Here is a 21,663-nt window from a genome sequence, read left to right as displayed (position 1 = left end):
CTAAGTGCTAGTGTAAGATATTTTCACAATATTACACCATTTAGTGTGCTGACAAACAATTACTTTTAATCAGATGGTTGGCAACTCTTTAGTTAACAGACAGATATGGCGACGATCCATTTCCTGTTAATCTGGGATATCATTGTGTAGAAAACATGTTTTGTTTCTCTTGAAAAGCCTTCTGGTGGTCCGTAACATATGATTATCGATAAAATAAATAATTCAAGCTTGTATACAAAGCCATATCAGTAAATCATTATTATCATAGGCTTTACAGTTGTAAACGGAGAAATACGGCGAGATCCTCTTCCTGTTTACCAGGTGATATCTTTGTGGGTTTTTTCATTCTAAGAAAGTTTGCTGATGGACCTTAATGTGATTATCGTTTAAATTTATCATTCAAGCTTGTGTACAATTACTAATATCGATGTTATAGGCTTTACAGTTGTAAACGGAGAAATATGGCAACGATCCATCTTCCAGGTTGTATCTCTGTGTATTTTATTTTTATTTTGGGAAAGCTTGTTGGTGGTCCTTAACATCTGATTATTGATTAAAGTCACCAATCTGGTTTTGCATGCAGACAGTATAATAACTGGCATAGTCATAGTGCTGCTAGTGAGACATATACAATATATTAAACGGAAAGAAAAGAACAACAACAGATAGTTTTAATCGATTCCAGGCATATAACAGAGATGAGATGTCCAACACCACGTGGTACAAATGTAAGCTATCCGGTGCTGTTCGGTCTGTGTGAAATGGCGATATTACATACTCCACTCGTTTTACTTGTGCTTGTGGATTTTGTAGAAGGAGGTGAGTTTATTTTATTGATAAAATTACAAATTATTTATTTGTCTTAATCGGTACTCCTTGTTTCTGTAATAAATACGTTGAAATACGGAGAACAAGTTTAGATCAATGTACATCACGTATGGGGTAGGAACGGTCATACGTTTTTGTCAGTAATAAACGTTCCAGTTACTTGTTCTATTTGACTTATAATTGATATTTTACAGTAAATAATTAAAAGGGAGTCGAATAATCTAGAGACATATTTTGATGCATGATATAAAAAAAATTCGTACGATTATTGGATGAAAAATGTTTTCGTTCGAAAGTAGATTGCTTTTGCTCATAAAACTATATAGTGTATTTGCATTGGAATAAAAACCTCACGAGTGATATGCTTTGGACAAGAGAACTTACCAAATCGACTTCCCAAATGACGTTTGCAAATTCTTTCAGATCAACACCTCCTGTTGGCGTTACCAATCGAAGTTGTATACGTTTAAATGTAATTTTTGTTCATATTGCCCGTATGTTTCGTTTCCACTGGCAAACTGTTTTTGTACAGTATTTGTGTTCTGCTTACTGCACCAGTATTATCTGGTAGCCTTTTCAGACAGATGACCCACCGGTAAATATGTGGCAATCACACTTATGATAAAGAGGCAGATCTATATGTAAATGATGTATTGATCTCCGTATGGTCAGACTAAATATTAATTTTGTTTGTCGAGAGAAAACAACAGACCTAAAAATAACACAAATGCGGTATAGGTAATACGGACGAAGTGCAAATGACCTATTAAGTCACTGCTAAGAGGACGGTCGATGTATAAAGTTGTATCAAATCGTTTTGTTACTCAATGATATACCTCAACCACTCAAATGCATGTGCAAATATATAAAACAAAAAACAAAAAAAGCCTTGTTTTAACACAGATGCGCTTGTTTCATATTACTTGGTTGCGCGCAAAAAGCATTTTGAAAACAAAAATATTACATCATGTAACTGTTTTTAAAATGATTGTATTAATGGTATTTGATAAGTATATGAAATTCGTCCAACAATCTAGTCGTCAAAACTAGACCAACACCTATCTCATAATATCACACAATTATGATATTTATACCAAGCGTAAAAAAAAAATTTTTAAAAGGGGGCGACCGCATTTGAAGGTTTATTCTCACTACAATATGCGTTTTTAAATCGGATCACTAAACAATATATATTTTATGTAATTAAGCATAACCAACTAATATATCTTTATCCCATTAATAAATACTTCCAGCTTCAATTTCCTGAAGATTGATCATACATGTAGCTGTGCACAATGTATTCCATTTGCGTATGTTTTTTCTATGTGTTTTTATGTAAAATTGACCGTTTATCCGAAATTCCTCAAATACTCCAGAGCTAAGAATGAATACACAACTATGTATAGTAGATAAATAAAGTCGACCTGGGATTGAGATGAAATTGTAAGGTAAACCAAAATGTAATGAGTATCTATTTATTTTATCTTATTTATTCATTTAAAGTTTGAGTACTTGAACATATTTTACAATAAAAAGATCTATCCTATTTCAAATGTTTTGCAAATACGGCTACGCTACCGTTTACACACAGAAATAACAATCAGGGAATATCACTACTTTCAATGCAGAACAATACATGCAATGTTCTTTTTTTGTACCAAATGTCTGGGTCAATTTGTCGAACCGATATCGTGAACATACACTCGTATACCTCAGGGATCTATAACAAGAGGCCAATGGCCACGTAGTTCTCTGGGCATATGACTGAAGTGCTGGAAACTGCTGAATCCTGTTGTCTGGTCTCGGAAACAAGCGACATTGCATCAAAACTGTTATACAATTTAACAATATTTTTCAAAACTGAAGAAATGTGTCTGTAAAACACCGATGCCCCGCTCGCTGTTTGGCCGTATCTCTACCTCTCTGGACCCACACAGTGTAGTGGGTTCTACGAGCTATATTACACACGCTGTGAATTGGCGTGTGTGCTAACTCTAGCATGTCAAAATTCACATTTAAGTTAAATACAAGACTACTAATTAAATTTGAGTACATTTTCAAGAAAATAGAAAAATAATTGTAATACCGGCAGCTAAGCAGGCCACATATAAGCACACTTGGCAGTATTTTGTATTGATCTCCATAGCGAGTCTTCGGACACGGATTCGCATTGGGCGGGAATGGCTTTCTAGGCGTTTGCTATATTCGTGACTTACAGACAGGTAAAATGCGTAAAAGTTCATTGTGGTATGGTCAACAACATAATTATTATTTTCCCTATTGATTGCTATATAATCTTATATATTACATTGGTAAAACCACGAATTGTGACCGGTTCCTGTGATCAAAGCAACCAAGGATGTTCTGGTTAGTTGTTACTCGTGAGAGCCGTGTTGCGAATTTGTCACCTTTTCCTCGAAAATAGTGAATATTTACCTGCCCGAGATATTACAATTTAACTGTCAGCATCGAAAAACCCGCACCAGCCTCCCTTAGATTAGCTCCTCAGAGGCAAAGTTATCTTAACACCTGATTTATATCCCTTATGTAACATTAAAGGATAAATATCTAATAGATAAGAATCTAGCTACAACATAGAATCAACATCAACTTTAATTAAAAGTAATAGTTTGTTCGTTTATGTCGTCCTACCCAATCTTTTCAAATAAAGAATTGATTTTAAGTCATTAATGAATCTTCTTAATATGTTAAATAAACGTAATAAAACTGTCATGAAATTGTTAGCTTGAAAAAAGGTAGTGTGCTTAAGGTGGCTCCACACATCGTCATCAGCGTCCATTTTCGTGACGTACTTTCGGAAAAAGTACAGCTCGGACTCAATTATCTTGATCGAAATGTGCATGTACACCGTGTCGTCATTTCCGTATTGCGTATCGGGCATTCAATATCGTAGTGCAAATTATAGGGCCGTTTTTGTTTAAACGGTCAAACCGATCGGACCACTGTTGTTCGTTTATTAAATAGGGTCGGATCTAGTAATCTGATGCTGCTTTCAGGCGAGCCTTGAGAAAGCCTTGCAAGGCCTGCATACATATTTGCAGGTCCGCCAGGATTTATACCCGAAATTGTTACATTTATAAACGGTCAAACCGGTTGCTCCGCATAAACGAACAGGCCCTTGGTAAACAATAGTACACGTGCGTGCCGATGATATGTCAACACCCGATATCGACATTTTACCGGGAAATGTATAATCACACGCACTTCAGGAATAAAGCTTTCCAATGCATAGACATAAACAGACTCACGGGAAGACAGTGACATGAGACCAAACGACCTCAAGAAGGTCATATAGTAAACGCATGGAATGCGGACGTACCAACCTCACATGTGCATATCACGTGCTTACACGAGTTCATAAGCTCGAGGTCGTTACGATTTTCGCTGTTGAGGGAGTTTCGCTCTGTCGATTAAATCGTGTTTACAAATGTAGTCTACTTACTCTGTGAAAATAATGTTTTGTAAAATAGCAAGATACCTATGAAATGCATGTGTGAGAGCATGTGAGAACGGCATACCATGCAATAGCCTCTGGTCACATATGTACCTGACATGTAATTATAAATATACCGTGAGTTAGCGGACTGTGGAATGATGTCCAAAGTGTACATGACTGAGGGTAATTTGGTTCCATTAAAGAACAATAAATTGATAATTTTATATTTTTTATTTATTTCCATCATTTTTGTTATATGTAAACAGAGACAACTGTCATTGTGTAAATATCACCCCTCTCCGATTTTTTTCCAAAAAATAAAATGTAAAATAAATTAATTATTATAGATCTTTGTGTCCTGTTTGCTTTTAGCTTGTAGATAGTCATTTTTATCCGTACAAATTCAATAAAAAACATATGTGTTACATATTTGCGATGAATAAAATATTTGTAGGGTTAATTAGAAATGCTTCTTTTCATTTTATTATTGTTGTTATTGTTCCGAACAATGGCACACACAAAAAACCCCGGAAAATATTAAAATTGACGAAAATTCAAATTTTGGTATTTTTTCCAAAAAAGTCCCCAAACTATCGGAATGATTAGATTTTCATAAATTCAACTCTACATAGATGCATAACCATTATATGAAAGTTTCAACGAATTTTGCTGGTTAATTGCGAAAGTGTGGAGCCACCTTAAATGCATTTTGATGACCTGATTTAGAGGCTGTCCTGACTTTTCATATGAAGTCATCACCCTTTTCAGATAAATACATATTTCTTTCAAATATATGATCGGATTCGTATATACGATGACAAAACATATGAATTAATAAAAGTAATGAAAATGTTTTCAAATGAATTAGCATTGAAAATGTAGCTTAGGGTATTCATTTGCTTTTTTGGAAAGCATAACGTAGTAATGATTGGCCGACATAACGTGCTTCCATGTGAGTCTATGATAGTACTTAATCTATTGCTTTATACATTTGTAATAATAATAATACAAATAATTCGAGGTCCTTATATACCGCTTTATCACAACCTAGTTCGTAGGTCGTCTCAAAGCGGTTCACAAATTATTATCCGTAGTTATAGAGCCTTTGCAATCAGTCAATACCTTTCTCAACTCCCTGGGGAACATACAGCCGGAGCTGCCATTTCGGCGCTAACAGCTAGCATTCAACAATTCTCGCACTGTCCAACCACTTACTAATTGACAGGTGAGTAGACAAGTAATGAAGTAATGAAAGTGATAAATAAAGATAATGATTTTAAAGAACAACAATCATCAAACCGATTTGAAGTTGGCAAGGTAGAAAAATGTAGCTTGGTGTATAGGATAATGAACTTTAATCATCTATATTGCCAGTCGCTATTTATGACAGTCATTATCTCAGATATCAGAATTAATAGCGATTACCTTATTAATAAGTCATAAAACACATACTCGATAAAGCCCTATCTGTGATAAACGTTGGTCCATATGTTGCTTATACATTGTATCATCCTTATCACAACATAGACTATATTAACCATGATCGTTTCATCAAAGACAAATTTGACCATCGAAGATTTACCTGTGTTAAAAGATTCCCTCTAGGAACAGAAGTTACCGTTGGTAATTGATTTCCTGTTGCGTTAATGAGTTAAGCTTCCTCTTATCAGCTAAGGTAATGTAAGGACGTGCCTTTATGTGTGTAAAGTATACATTTTGTTTTTGTTTTGTGTTAAGCGTTCTATTAACAGCTCAGGTCATTCAAGAATGTGCTTTCATGTGTTTAATGTATGCATGATTGTGTGTATGGGTGCTGGAGGTCGTGTGTTGGTCTATTTACCTCCTTCCGGTGACCCGGATCTGATACCGTCTTTAGAGTACGTCTTCACTGAAATACCAATGTAAAGGCACATAGCACAGTTCTCCATCCAGGCATAGTATACTTGGAATAACAACTAACATTTAAGGACTGTGCCTTGATCTGTCCAGACCTTTGGACAGAACCCATTGTCTTCCCCACTTGGTCGAACGTTCAACACTTAGGCCAAACTTGATGCGTTGCTACGACAAGCGTTGCTAAACAAAAGTTTAGTAGGAAGTAGAGAGAACATACAAAATGTCTGCAGTGGGTGCCACTGACTTATTTTGGCTGTTTTGTGCCCCCAAGTACAGTGAGCAAATGGAAATTCCCAATTTAGAATTGGAGTTTCTGCTTTAGTTTTATCTTACAGCATGCAGTGGGTACTAACAGATCTACTACTTCCTCAATCCCCGTCCTGCAGGGGCGGCCATTGAAATATTCTCGATACACTACGAAAGGGGATACATCTTTTTCCGGATCCGATGTGGTAGAATAGGAGATAAAACACATTTGTGGCGAATTCGATAACTATTGTTGATTGGTATTTTCACAAGATAATTTAATTCGTCAAACAGAATTCATTTGAACTATGATACGACCCTATGATACATTTACAGTACATAGCTATACAATTAAAACAATTAGCATATACATTAATCAATACGAATTTTAATGAATTCGCAGGAGCTGCCTTATCAGGCGCTAACTACTAGTCCTATGCAACCTGGCTAATATCTGCCTTTGTGTCTATGCCTGCTTATGTGCTGGAGATGTATTGATGCTTTTAAGGCCGTTTTTTGGGCCTCTTGATTTCCAGATTTTCTCTTTTCAATGCAGTTGAACACAATGTTTTTTTATTGTGTTACATGCAAAAGAACTAATTCGTACATTGTTTCTGGGGCGACAAAAGGATCCTTTGTATATTTAGAATATACATGTTTCAGTAACATCTTTGAAATAGTGATGATTACAATGGCAAAGTCAACGTGGGCTTCTCGAAGTGCACTTTATATTAAAGAATGGCTTTTTTACTTAATGTAGAGCATATATTAATCTATATGTACCTGGTTAATAAATGTCTTTTATTGTCTCCAAATTTAATTTGAAATAATGTTTGTCATTTACATAGTAGAAACAGGAAAGCATGTTCTATCAATAAAGTTTGGTTTGTTTGTGTTTAACGTCCTATTAACAGCTATGGTCATTTAAGGACGTGTCACGTTTTGGTGGTGGATGATAGCAGAGTTACCGGAGAGAAAAAACACCGACCTCCGGCAAGTACCTGGCGACTGGTCTACGTAGGTATCGAACCCGCGGTCCAGTAGCGGAGGGCTAGTATCCATTAAAACGCTCGAATAGTTAAGCTCTAATGAAACAAATTCCATTAGAAAACTTAATTATTTACAAGCATTCAAGATATACAAAGCGCAGGCTAAAACAAATGTATTCTGGAGGAAAATTTACTTCAAATCCCATATAACGCTTAAATATGTTAACTCGGATGGAACAAATTCCATTAGAGAACTTAATTATTTACATGCCATTAACATGTTCAAAGCGTAAACTAAAACAAATGCATTCCGGAGGGAAGTTTAATTCAAATACCATTAAACGCACAGTCATTTAAACAAGGTATCATACTAAGTGCTAGTGTAAGATATTTTTACAATATTACACCATTTAGTGTGCTGACAAACAATTACTTTTAATCAGATGGTTGGCAACTCTTTAGATAACAGACAGATATGGCGACGATCCATTTCCTGTTAATCTGGGATATCATTGTGTAGAAAACATGTCTTGTTTCTCTTGAAAAGCCTTCTGGTGGTCCGTAACATATGATTATCGATAAAATAAATAATTCAAGCTTGTATACAAAGCCATATCAGTAAATCATTATTATCATAGGCTTTACAGTTGTAAACGGAGAAATACGGCGAGATCCTCTTCCTGTTTACCAGGTGATATCTTTGTGTTTTTTTTCATTCTAAGAAAGTTTGCTGATGGACCTTAACATGTGATTATCGTTTAAATTTATCATTCAAGCTTGTGCACAATTACTAATATCAATGTTATAGGCTTTACAGTTGTAAACGGAGAAATATGGCAACGATCCATCTTCCAGGTTGTATCTCTGTGTATTTTATTTTTATTTTGGGAAAGCTTGTTGGTGGTCCTTAACATCTGATTATCGATTAAAGTCACCAATCTGGTTTTGCATGCAGACAGTATAATAACTGGCATAGTCATAGTGCTGCTAGTGAGACATATACAATATATTAAACGGAAAGAAAAGAACAACAACAGATAGTTTTAATCGATTCCAGGCATATAACAGAGATGAGATGTCCAACACCACGTGGTACAAATGTAAGCTATCCGGTGCTGTTCGGTCTGTGTGAAATGGCGATATTACATGCTCCACTCGTTTTACTTGTGCTTGTGGATTTTGTAGAAGGAGGTGAGTTTATTTTATTGATAAAATTACAAATTATTTATTGTCTTAATCGGTACTCCTTGTTTCTGTAATAAATACGTTGAAATACGGAGAACAAGTTTAGATCAATGTACATCACGTATGGGGTAGGAACGGTCATACGTTTTTGTCAGTAATAAACGTTCCAGTTACTTGTTCTATTTGACTTATAATTGATATTTTACAGTAAATAATTAAAAGGGAGTCGAATAATCTAGAGACATTTTGATGCATGATTTAAAAAAATTCGTACGATTATTGGATGAAAAATGTTTTCGTTCGAAAGTAGATTGCTTTTGCTCATAAAACTATATAGTGTATATGCATTGGAATAAAAACCTCACGAGTGATATGCTGTGGACAAGAGAACTTACCAAATCGACTTCCCAAATGACGTTTGCAAATTCTTTCAGATCAACACCTCCTGTTGGCGTTACCAATCGAAGTTGTATACGTTTAAATGTAATTTTTGTTCATATTGCCCGTATGTTTCGTTTCCACTGGCAAACTGTTTTTGTACAGTATTTGTGTTCTGCTTACTGCACCAGTATTATCTGGTAGCCTTTTCAGACAGATGACCCACCGGTAAATATGTGGCAATCACACTTATGATAAAGAGGCAGATCTATATGTAAATGATGTATTGATCTCCGTATGGTCAGACTAAATATTAATTTTGTTTGTCGAGAGAAAACAACAGAACTAAAAATAACACAAATGCGGTATAGGTAATACGGACGAAGTGCAAATGACGTATTAAGTCACTGCTAAGAGGACGGTCGATGTATAAAGTTGTATCAAATCGTTTTGTTACTCAATGATATACCTCAACCACTCAAATGCATGTGCAAATATATAAAACAAAAAACAAAAAAAGCCTTGTTTTAACACATATGCGCTTGTTTCGTATTACTTGGTTGCGCGCAAAAAGCATTTTGAAAACAAAAATATTACATCATGTAACTGTTTTTAAAATGATTGTATTAATGGTATTTGATAAGTATATGAAATTCGTCCACCAATCTAGTCGTCAAAACTAGACCAACACCTATCTCATAATATCACACAATTATGATATTTATACCAAGCGTAAAAAAAATAATTTTAAAAGGGGGCGACCGCATTTGAAGGTTTATCCTCACTACAATATGCGTTTTTAAATCGGATCACTAAACAATATATATTTTATGTAATTAAGCATAACCAACTAATATATCTTTATCCCATTAATAAATACTTCCAGCTCCAATTTCCTGAAGATTGATCATACATGTAGCTGTGCACAATGTATTCCATTTGCGTATGTTTTTTCTATGTGTTTTTATGTAAAATTGACCGTTTATCCGAAATTCCTCAAATACTCCAGAGCTAAGAATGAATACACAACTATGTATAGTAGATAAATAAAGTCGACCTGGGATTGAGATGAAATTGTATGGTAAACCAAAATGTAATGAGTATCTATTTATTTTATCTTATTTATTCATTTAAAGTTTGAGTACTTGAACATATTTTACAGTAAAAAGATCTATCCTATTTCAAATGTTTTGCAAATACGGCTACGCTACCGTTTACACACAGAAATAACAATCAGGGAATATCACTACTTTCAATGCAGAACAATACATGCAATGTTCTTTTTTTGTACCAAATGTCTGGGTCAATTTGTCGAACCGATATCGTGAACATACACTCGTATACCTCAGGGATCTATAACAAGAGGCCAATGGCCACGTAGTTCTCTGGGCATATGACTGAAGTGCTGGAAACTGCTGAATCCTGTTGTCTGGTCTCGGAAACAAGCGACATTGCATCAAAACTGTTATACAATTTAACAATATTTTTCAAAACTGAAGAAATGTGTCTGTAAAACACCGATGCCCCGCTCGCTGTTTGGCCGTATCTCTACCTCTCTGGACCCACACAGTGTAGTGGGTTCTACGAGCTATGTTACACACGCTGTGAATTGGCGTGTGTGCTAACTTTAGCAAGTCAAAATTCACATTTTAGTTAAATACAAGAGTACTAATTAAATTTGAGTACATTTTCAAGAAAATAGAAAAATAATTGTAATACTGGCAGCTAAGCAGGCCACATATAAGCACGCTTGGCAGTATTTTGTATTGATCTCCATAGCGAGTCTTGGGACACGGATTCGCATTGGGCGGAAATGGCTTTCTAGGCGTTTGCTATATTCGTGACTTACAGACAGGTAAAATGCGTAAAAGTTCATTGTGGTATGGTCAACAACATAATTATTATTTTCCCTATTGATTGCTATATAATCTTATATATTACATTGGTAAAACCACGAATTGTGACCGGTTCCTGTGATCATAGCAACCAAGGATGTTCTGTTTTGTTGTTACTCGTGAGAGCCGTGTTGCGAATTTGTCACCTTTTCCTCGAAAATAGTGAATATTTACCTGCCCGAGATATTAATTTAACTGTCAGCATCGAAAAACCCGCACCAGCCTCCCTTAGATTAGCTCCTCAGAGGCAAAGTAATCTTAACACCTGATTTATATCCCTTATGTAACATTAAAAGGATAAATCTCTAATGCCAACATTGAGACGTTGCTAAGACAGGCGGTGCTAAACAAAAGTTTAGTAGGAAGTAGAGAGAACATTCAAAATGTCTGCAGTGCCACTGACTTATTTTGGCTATTTTGTGCCCCAAAGTACAGTGAGCAAATGGAAATTCCCAATCCTGAATTGGAGTTTCTGCTTTAGTTTTCTCTTACATCATGCAGTGGGTAACAACAGTTCTACTCCTTCCTCAATCCCCGTCCTGCAGGGGCGGCCATTGAAATATTCTCGATACACTACGAAAGGGGATACATCTATTTCCGGATCTGATGTGATAGAATAGGAGATACAAACACATTTGTGGCGAATTCGATAACTATTGTTGATTGGTATTTTCACAAGATAATTTAATTCGGCAAACAGAATCCGTTTGAACTATGATACGACCCTATGATACATTTATGTTTAAGGGTCCAACAGCATACATTTTCTTTTCGCCAAAATACATCCACCACAAACAATCAAACACTTCAATTCAAGGAGAGAAGATCATGCTTCATTTCGGTATAACATATAGTTTCATTTCTTTCACATGAAAGAAAGGAAAACTTGTTTCACAACTAGCCTTAATGCACTACATTTGTGTACACCGACCCGGAACCATTAATTTGATTCTAGTATGGACTAGAAAACGTGCTCCGTAGTTTTATTGTTTACTAAATTCTTACATTTAAACTAAGTATTGATTTAAATAATTTCATTATGATAGCTATTTATATGTAGTTCTGTGAGCATTAAAATTGATTAAGAATATTTTTCTTGATAACAAACATTTGCATTAAGCAGACCATTTTTTTTTATTTGATATCGCCTTGTCTGATAATTGTTTTTTGCATTTTGAAACGCTCGTCTTTAAAGGTACTTTTTAGCGGAGATTAACCTAAAAGGATTAAACGAGGCACAATCGGTACTGGTATATGCAACAATAACTTGGTTTACATAGTTTCTACTCATACATGATTTCAGTTGGGTGGTCGGTTGACGCAGTGGAAAGCACACTTGCCTTTCACCGAGACGGCCGGGGTTCGATTCCCCGATCGGACGTGAACAGGTATGGGGTCACCTGCTCGAGCACTTGGGTTTTCTCCGAGTACTCCGGTTTCCTACAACACTAAGACCCCCCGCTAGCATCTGGGCCAACAGGAGTGATTATTATAAGATGAAATAACCTGTTTTATAATTGTTGTAAAATCAATAAAGTTTATATATATTATATAGGATAGCTAATCCGCCTTTCACCAAGACAACCGGGGCTCGATTCCCCGATTGAACGTGAAAAGATATGTGATCACCACGTGTTTTTCCCTCCCACATGTAGATCCCTGCTCGCTACAAAGGTGATTAACTTAATTGATAGAATTGTTGAAATAGATTTATTTTTTATTTTTTATAAACTTTATTTATTTTACAACAATTATAAAACAAGTTATTTCAACTTAAATTAATCACTCTTGTTGGTGAAAACCCACGTGGTCGGGCAGGTGACCATAAACCTTTTAACGTCCTATCGGGGAATCGAACTCCGTTCGCCTTGATGAAAAGCGAGTGCGATATCCACTGTACCATCTGACCACCCTCGGACCCAGTAAATATTATAATGATTCACTTCCTTCACCTTTTCATTCATATTTAGTAATTATCAGGGAAATTTCAATTTATCTCAAATAAAATGTTAAAGTGTAGATGGTAATATTTGCAGTTGATTTAATTTCGCTATATTCGCGGTCATAAAAGATAGCGCGAAATTTCATTCCTTTGAAATAGTTCTAATCGAAACCGCGTTAAATATGAGCTATGCAAAATTAAACAACTATACGTGATGTCCTATTGCGTAAAAATACATTTAAATAGTTTTAATAGCTAATAATTCATAAATATGAAGTAACAATATATACTCCAATAATTAATTGTAAAATATTGAAATTTATATATGTCAAGGATGTTCAATTTTATATGTTAAGACATGTCTCACTTTCGCCAAGAATCGACAACCAGAGAGAAATGCTATGTCCTTAGTCTATTAGTATTGAGGGACGAATTGTCTTAAACCATGTTCTCACCTGCTTTATAATCAGTTATTTTATGCTAACGTCAAAATGTACTATGATGATTACAGCACCTATTTATTATTTTAATGTGCAGAAATAGGGTATACACTTGATAATTATACCATAAAATAAGATATCTTACTAAGGAGCACATTTTCTTATCTTCAACAAAAGCACAAAGCCACAAACAGGAGCCTGAATTAACTTTTATCGTGTATCTTAGGAAAAGGAAACAAACACGAAAATCAATAAATCTGTTCAAAAACATGTCCAGTGGGCCAGGAAAGAGTTGCGTGTCACCAATTTTAGCAAAATCATTACGCTTGCTTGAAAGTCAATTACACACAGGTAAATTATATTTACGTGTAAATATTTCTAGGTTATTTCTATTTTGAGATCTCTGAAGGAATACCTAACTCAAAAATGTGAGTTCTGTTCAGGCCGGCCTCAGACCAGCATAATTTTACTCTATGTTCTACCGAGAAAGTTTTACTAAATTCTATAATTAGAGATCCTACTGTGGACTGGTGACAGTTTCTCCTGTTTTTAATAAATACGTCTCTGTAAACCTGTTACAATTAATTGTCTGCTCATGATCAATGTGTTATAAATTATTTACATTCATTTCAGCCTGGATGGTTCACTTTCGGAACAGGTTGACATCTATCGAATTTTAATTATTAATACCTATTATTAATTTCGCTTTATTGGAAACACGTCCGTTGTGATTTTGTGCATGCAAATGATTTCCTTCAGGTTTGATTGTTTACATGCTCAGTCATAAAGCATTACAATTGAAATGTTCATGTGTGACGTTTGTTTAAATAGTATAATGATTTCTAGAGATAAATCATCTTACTATATAGACCTTTATGACCAAATATTGAGCTATTTCATGTATGCATTCATACTTTTTGAAAGTTGATTAATTATTTGTTTATTTCAGTAAGCATTGTAGTTAGCAGGAGTGTTTCTGAAATTTCGCCAAGAATCGACAACCAGAAAGAAATGCTATGTCATTAGTCTATTAGTATTGACGGACGAATTGTCTCAAACCATATCCTCACCTGCTTCATAATCAGTTATTTTATGCTATACGTCAAAATGTACTATGATGATTACAGCACCTATTTATTATTTTAATGTGCAGAAATAGGGTATACACTTGATAATTGTATCATAAAATAAGATATCTTACTACGGAGCACATTTTCTTATCTTCAACAATAGCACAAAGCCACAAACAGGAGCCTGAATTAACCTTTATCGTATATGTTGGGAAAAGGAAACAAACACGAAAATCAATAATTCTGTTCAAAAACATGTCTAGTGGGCCAGGACAGAGTTGCGTGTCACCAATTTTAGCAAAATCATTACGCTTGCTTGAAAGTCAATTACACACAGGTAAATTATATTTACGTGTAAATATTTCTAGGTTATTTCTATTTTGAGATCTCTGAAGGAATACCCAACTCAAAAATGTGTGTTCTGTTCAGGCCGGCCTCAGACCAGCATAATTTTACTCTATGTTCTACCGAGAAAGTTTTACTAAATTCTATAATTCGAGATCCGACTGTGGCCTGGTGACAGTTTCTCCTGTTTTTAATAAATACCTCTCTGTAAACCTGTTACAGTTAATTGTCTGCTCATGATCAATGTGTTATAAATTATTTACATTCATTTCAGCCAGGATGGTTCACTTTCGGAACAGGTTTTTTGACATCTATCGAATTTTAATTATTAATACCTATTATTAATTTCGCTTTATTGGAAACGCGTCCCTTGTGATTTTGTGCATGCAAATGATTTCCTTCAGGTTTGATTGTTTACATGCTCAGTCATAAAGCATTACAATTGAAATGTTCATGTGTGACGTTTGTTTAAATAGCATAATGATTTCTAGAGATAAATCATCTTACTATATAGACCTTTATGACCAGATATTGAGCTATTTCATGTATGCATTCATACTTTTTGAAAGTTGATTAATTTTTTGTTTATTTCAGTAAGCATTGTAGTTAGCAGGAGTGTTTCTGAAATTTCGCCAAGAATCGACAACCAGAAAGAAATGCTATGTCATTAGTCTATTAGTATTGAGGGACGAATTGTCTCAAACCATATCCTCACCTGCTTCATAATCAGTTATTTTATGCTATACGTCAAAATGTACTATGATGATTACAGCACCTATTTATTATTTTAATGTGCAGAAATAGGGTATACACTTGATAATTGTACAATAAAATAAGATATCTTACTACGGAGCACATTTTCTTATCTTCAACAATAGCACAAAGCCACAAACAGGAGCCTGAATTAACCTTTATCGTGTATGTTAGGAAAAGGAAACAAACACGAAAATCAATAATTCTGTTCAAAAACATGTCCAGTGGGCCAGGAAAGAGTTGCGTGTCACCAATTTTAGCAAAATCATTACGCTTGCTTGAAAGTCAATTACACACAGGTAAATTATATTTACGTGTAAATATTTCTAGGTTATTTCTATTTTGAGATCTCTGAAGGAATACCCAACTCAAAAATGTGTGTTCTGTTCAGGCCGGCCTCAGACCAGCATAATTTTACTCTATGTTCTACCGAGAAAGTTTTACTAAATTCTATAATTAGAGATCCTACTGTGGCCTGGTGACAGTTTCTCCTGTTTTTAACAAATACGTCTCTGTAAACCTGTTACAGTTAATTGTCTGCTCATGATCAATGTGTTATAAAATATTTACATTCATTTCAGCCAGAATGGTCCACTTTTGGAACAGGTTGATATCTATGGAATTTTAATTATTAATACAGTACCTATTATTGATTTCGCTTTATTGGAAACGCATCCCTTGAAATGTTCATGTTTGACGTTTGTTTAAATAGCATAATGATTTCTAGAGATAAATCATCGTACTATATAGACCTTTATGACCAGATATTGAGCTATTTCATGTATGCATTCATACTTTTTGAAAGTTTATTAATTATTTGTTTTATTCAGTAAGCATTGAAGTTAGCAGGAGTGTTTCTGAAATTTAATCAATATTTGTAATTAACGGTATTTTCATATTAAATTCATTCAAATTTTGTAATTAACGGTATTTTATATTAATTTCATTTAATTTTTGTAATCAATGGTATTTTATATTAATTTCATTCAATTTATGTAATTAACGGTATTTTATATTAATTTCATTCAATTTTTGCTCCATAATGTTGATTTTGCAGTGCGTTTTTTTAATAGATACTAAATGTACGATAATTTTTATTTCCCAGTTTTCTTCTTTTTATTTATTAGTGACATGTAAATATGGGTATTGAAGCGCATATTTGGAACTTTAATGGAGAAATTCATTAATTTTCCCTGCAGAGATATTTATCAAGGCACGCTCGTGTGAGGTGTTATAACATGCGCTTATAATCAACTTAGATGCATACCTCAATGAAGTTTAAAATATGCGTTTGAATCCTTAAAAATTGTGTATATGACACACGAGTAATCGTAATTTCTAACATAAAAATCAACATTTTTGTGCGAGTTTTATGGTGGAATATATAACGAGGGTGATCACATAATGGAAAAACACATATTTATGTTGATTATATCTATTCTACCTGGTAAACCGAAAGTCTTTTTCGCGTTTACCTCAGTGTCCACACTCTTATAATAAGCAAGGTGACCTTGATAATGTTATTATTTAATTTAACTGCACGTCTGCGCGTGCCAAATTTGTCACGGATGCCTATATGTCTTTATTTCGGCAATTGTTATATGTTGTTAATTCAAGCGGGATATATTTGGAAAAGACTTCTTCGGTCGTCATTATTCGACATTCAGACATTAAACAATTAAACACCGGCGTCACGCTTTATACCCGATGTCTATTTCAATTTAAACCGCCAATCTATTCACATCGCTCGTCAACACATGAAATCAGAACTTGACAGTTTTAAAAAACACTTATACAAGTCACCTTCGTAGTAAATTCCGCGGAACATTCTGACCGTGAACGTAACTGCTTTAAGGAAATCTATAGATAAATGATCAACTTTTTTGTTACACTGCTAGCAAGTCTTCAAATACCAACACAATTAAATGCGTGTACCCTCGAAAAGTCCCTGGCTCGGTTGTTTACATTTCATTTTCGGAAGAGATTTTGAAACAGCTTTATGCGTGTACAGCCTGTTTGAAAAAAATAAATGGTTATTATCCAATGCACAGTGTAGAAGAAGTTGTAGACTGTTCATTTCTTTTATACAAGGATTTAGATGTGTCTGCTGTTGTAATTTTATATTACGATATATTACGTATATTGAGATTCTCCTGCCATTTTTTCAGCATACATCGGTTGCTTCAATGACATTGCCGAACGGCTTTTAAAAGAAAACCAATACAGTGATTCTCAACTTACTACAGACAAGTGCATTCAGTATTGTTTCCAGCACGGCAACACTTTAGCCGGCACACAGGTAAGCATGTTATAGTTTCTTGAAAAATTAATAACGACTTCTTTCCGTTTATAGGGTAACGAATGGTTTTTAAAGTAAATCTTTTATTAGAATCATATGTTTTATCTGGTAGGAGATGGTGTGTATACCGCTAAAGCATAGGTTTGTATCTAACTGTAACACTGACCTGTTCTAGCTGAACTTCTGAGTCTGTAGTCTAGGTAGAAGTATATGTAGGATTGCGTTCAGCAACCAATTGAAATATTGCACAGCCTTATTGTCAAGCTAGATGTTGTTAGAATATAGTCCCAAAGATAACGCTACTATTTATTCCTCTTTTTCGATGCAGTCATTTTGTCGTCCGTGCATAATGCATTGCAAAATTATAAAAAAAAATAGTCCAATCGTTCTAAGGGTTTTCCTTTGAACACCATACAAATCCTATCGTATGACAAATTATACCAATACTCAGTATTCTGCCATACTTGTGAAATATTAATGGCACTCATACGAAAGCCATTAAGGTATGGCGTCACTTTTCAGACTAACTGGGTTTTCCTAGGGATACTACAGTTTCGTCCCACATTAGGACCCCTGTGAGTGTTATACCATCTATTGTGAAAATGCCACAACTAGGTATCATTCTTGAAGAAACCTGCTATTTTTTTTATATCTTTTATTTACAGACATACGCAATTGAAAACAATACCGATCAATTTTAATTTGTTTTGTGGGTTTAACAGCGAGGTTCCAATGAACTTTCATATGTTTTCAGGAACTTTCGTTAATGAGATTCACTTTTAAATGACCCCCAGCCCATCCACTTCAAAATGACTGATAGGAGCAATCGATAACTTTGGAGTTAATTTTACTGAAGTATGTAAATTGTCAGTATATTTAATCAAGAGTTAGGAATATATATGATAAGAACAAATTGAATTAAAAAAATAAAAAAATCTTGCGACTCTTTTAATGTTTATGAATATTCTATTCGTTGCAGTACAGTACGCAATGCTTTTGTGGAAATGACATTGATATGAATCAGTTAACCACAGAAGACGCATGCAGCCGGGCCTGTGGTGGGAACCAGAGCGAGACTTGTGGAGGAACTTGGAAGATGTCTGTTTACAGCACAGGTAAGCTTTTGATTTGGAAAAATAATGTTTTGCAAGGGCAGATTTACAAAATATAGGCCTCTCTAATGTCCTCTTTTCCATGTTAAATAGCGGTATTGTGTGTTATGATGTTTGGCGGCATCTTAATATTTTACAAAAAAAAAAAAAAAAGGTTTTATTATTGAACTGCAACAAGGCTGTCAAATATTACATACTGTATGTTTTTTTTTTAATCATCAGTATTTATCTTAACTAAATTGAAAATAACATTTTCTTCAATTCTTTTTACAAATTTCACCCATAAAACAAACTGTTTTCTAGATTGTATAGAAAACACAAAAAGAACACTCGATAGAGCAATTGTTGGAAACGAGCAGCAAGAATCAGATGTTCCTTTCACGCTCAGATAAAATGATTTTATTTTTTATTTTTTTAATTAAAAATTTAAAGAGTTTTATAAAAAAGCACCTTATTTTCCGGTTTATTTAATAAGCAAAAAAAGTGATTATATTCAAGGTTAAGCCAACAAACAGTTTGAGCAAAAATCGTATATTTTCAACTATGTGTACTACATATTGGCGCAAAAATCCTAGACAGATATTAAAATCATGGCACATGAGAACGACGATCCGTTTGAGAATTGATTAATTACTAATTAGTGCTCGATGCATTAATACGTTGCTGTGAATTGGTATGTTGTGCTTATCTACATCTATGCATAAACAAATCGAGTCACGGTTTGAAACATTTGTTTTTTACTTCAGATTATCAGACTACTACGGAAAGCACGGTCTTGGCCACAACACAGTCGGTTGAAATTGTGAATAATTCCTGTATCTGTCATTGTAATAAAACCAGCTGGATCTTTTCAACGAATCTGACGACGGCACAACAACAGGAAATACTGTCTGAATTACAAGCTCAGCTTACAGTCTCAAAAAAATCCACGTCAACGTATAAACGAAAATTTAACAGCGAGTATGACTCTCGGCCAAGTAGTATGACAATGGGTTACGTCGCGGCGGCCATCTTAGCCATAATGACAGTGGTGGTTGTCGTCCCTGATGTCATCCGTTTAGTCCTGTATGCACAGAGATGTCTCCATTGTAACAATCGGAAATGAAGAAAAGGAAGTGAAATAAATCACGAATTTGTATCGAATTTACTCGGTGACAATGTACAATTTCACGATTACCATCATTCTCGTTAATGGTCGGTTTAAGGAGGGAGCAAATTCCAGGTCGTTCTCTATGTTAGATAAAAGTTACCACAGTCTGCATCATAAGTTTGTTTTTACCGAGTCGTCTAAATTGCAACTGGAGGTAAAGAAAATGGAGTTGTTATTGCTAGTTAATCAATGAATGATGATCATGATTATATAATGAACATATTTCTCGATTATGTCAGGTGAGTTATCAAGCTTTAAAATCGGCCTTAATTTCCTCCTCAATAACAATGCTCCTTCTTAGTCCCAATTTCTATAAACCTGTTTTTCGAAGGTGACCTTAGGATGATTTTCCATGATAAATCCGGTTGCAAAGCAGGGTTCGAAATCAAGGTCTAGCCATGCGGAATCTTTACAATCGTAACACTGTTGTTCATATTTAAATATTCCCGCGTTTCGCTAGTATAGCAGGAATAATTTGTCTTGTTCGACACGTTCAGCTAGTGTAGCACGTGCTGGGTGTGCTATGACGTTGCGCAGTGAATGCGAGTTGGTGGTCATTTCTAGCCGTCGTCCCGTACAGAGTGGTCATACGAATGTTTCTCTCTATTGTAGTTTAGTTACGGTCATTGTCCGTATTGTACACGAGTATTTAGCATAGGTTCCAGTGTTACCCCTGAGGATAACTTGCAGTGGGAAGTAGTTAATCTTAACTCTCCCTTGCCATTGGAAGCAGAATTCCGGAAACTTATCCGGTTTTTCCTGAGCGAGCAGGTTGATCTCTGTGAAAGTTTTTTTTACCCCTTTGTCGTTGGGTTGAGAATCATTTGGTAGCAGTGACATTGTTAGTCCGTATATCACTTGTAAATTCACTGTTTTTTCATGTTTGACATTAAACGCCGACCGCTATTTACACGGCGGGCTAGACGGCAAATAATTATTTACGGGGATCCTTAATGAACACGATACAGATTATGTACTGCAATATAAGACCCAATAAAACTTTAGTTCATGGATATCGTGTACATTTCTTGTTATGTTTTTCGTCATCGGAATGTGAATTACAGGTAACAACAAACACATAATAAGAAATTATTTATGAACCATAGTAAATATAACAATCGAAATAAATATGTCAGTCCATTGAAATATAAAATAAGTCATTAACTATTTACTGCTATCACATGGATATTTCGTCCTTTTGTGACGTAGGAATGAATTTAAGGATACTCGTACCACTGCCAAAAACTGCAACTACGTACCGAAACTATGTTTACCAGCATGACTATAGCTTAGGTAGATCATTTCTGAAAAGAAAACCATACTTTGCGGAACGTGTATGAATAATAATAATAATAATTATAATAAAAAAATGAAATAAACAGAATACAATCAACATCAGTGTTCAGAGTTTAAAATTTAAGCCGGCCGAGACCGTGATTCGAACTACTAGTATCGGTCATACCTACTGAGCTACAGGGGCAACGGAAGTGTACTTGCACAACTGTACTGACGTTTATATCTAAAACAAAATGACGAGGAGGTTACAGAATATATAGGAAAAACAGTAATTGAACATGGATACTTAAGTTCAAATAAATGACAATCTATGATTGTACAATATGTGGAATATATGAAAAAAAGCAAAAGGAAAAAAAAACACCCATAAGGCATGTTTCTT

The 21,663-nt window shown here is 34.7% G+C and overlaps 1 protein-coding gene across 1 annotated transcript; it reads left to right on the top strand.

The window, feature by feature from the left end:
- The first annotated feature begins 791 nt into the window (after positions 1 to 791).
- Positions 792 to 20,990, top strand: LOC110442630 (WSC domain-containing protein 1-like). Its single transcript, XM_021486317.1, has 5 exons — positions 792 to 819; positions 8,474 to 8,607; positions 17,593 to 17,723; positions 18,703 to 18,838; positions 19,582 to 20,990. The coding sequence occupies exons 2-5, from the start codon at positions 8,487 to 8,489 to the stop codon at positions 19,938 to 19,940; spliced, it is 747 nt and encodes a 248-aa protein (XP_021341992.1). The 5' UTR covers positions 792 to 819; positions 8,474 to 8,486; the 3' UTR covers positions 19,941 to 20,990.
- The last annotated feature ends 673 nt before the right edge of the window (positions 20,991 to 21,663 follow it).

Source organism: Mizuhopecten yessoensis, unplaced genomic scaffold (genome assembly GCF_002113885.1).
Source record: "Mizuhopecten yessoensis strain PY_sf001 unplaced genomic scaffold, ASM211388v2 scaffold716285, whole genome shotgun sequence".
NCBI classification, from domain to species: domain Eukaryota; kingdom Metazoa; phylum Mollusca; class Bivalvia; order Pectinida; family Pectinidae; genus Mizuhopecten; species Mizuhopecten yessoensis.
This window is presented reverse-complemented; position numbering and strand designations above follow the sequence as displayed.

Bases quoted from the DNA above. Each gene is read 5' to 3' on its own strand.
- LOC110442630 (XM_021486317.1), top strand. From the start codon at position 8,487: ATGAGATGTCCAACACCACGTGGTACAAATGTAAGCTATCCGGTGCTG. The intron at 17,724-18,702 runs GTAAGCATGTTA...TATTCGTTGCAG, and splicing joins ACACTTTAGCCGGCACACAG to TACAGTACGCAATGCTTTTG. The intron at 18,839-19,581 runs GTAAGCTTTTGA...TTTTTACTTCAG, and splicing joins GATGTCTGTTTACAGCACAG to ATTATCAGACTACTACGGAA.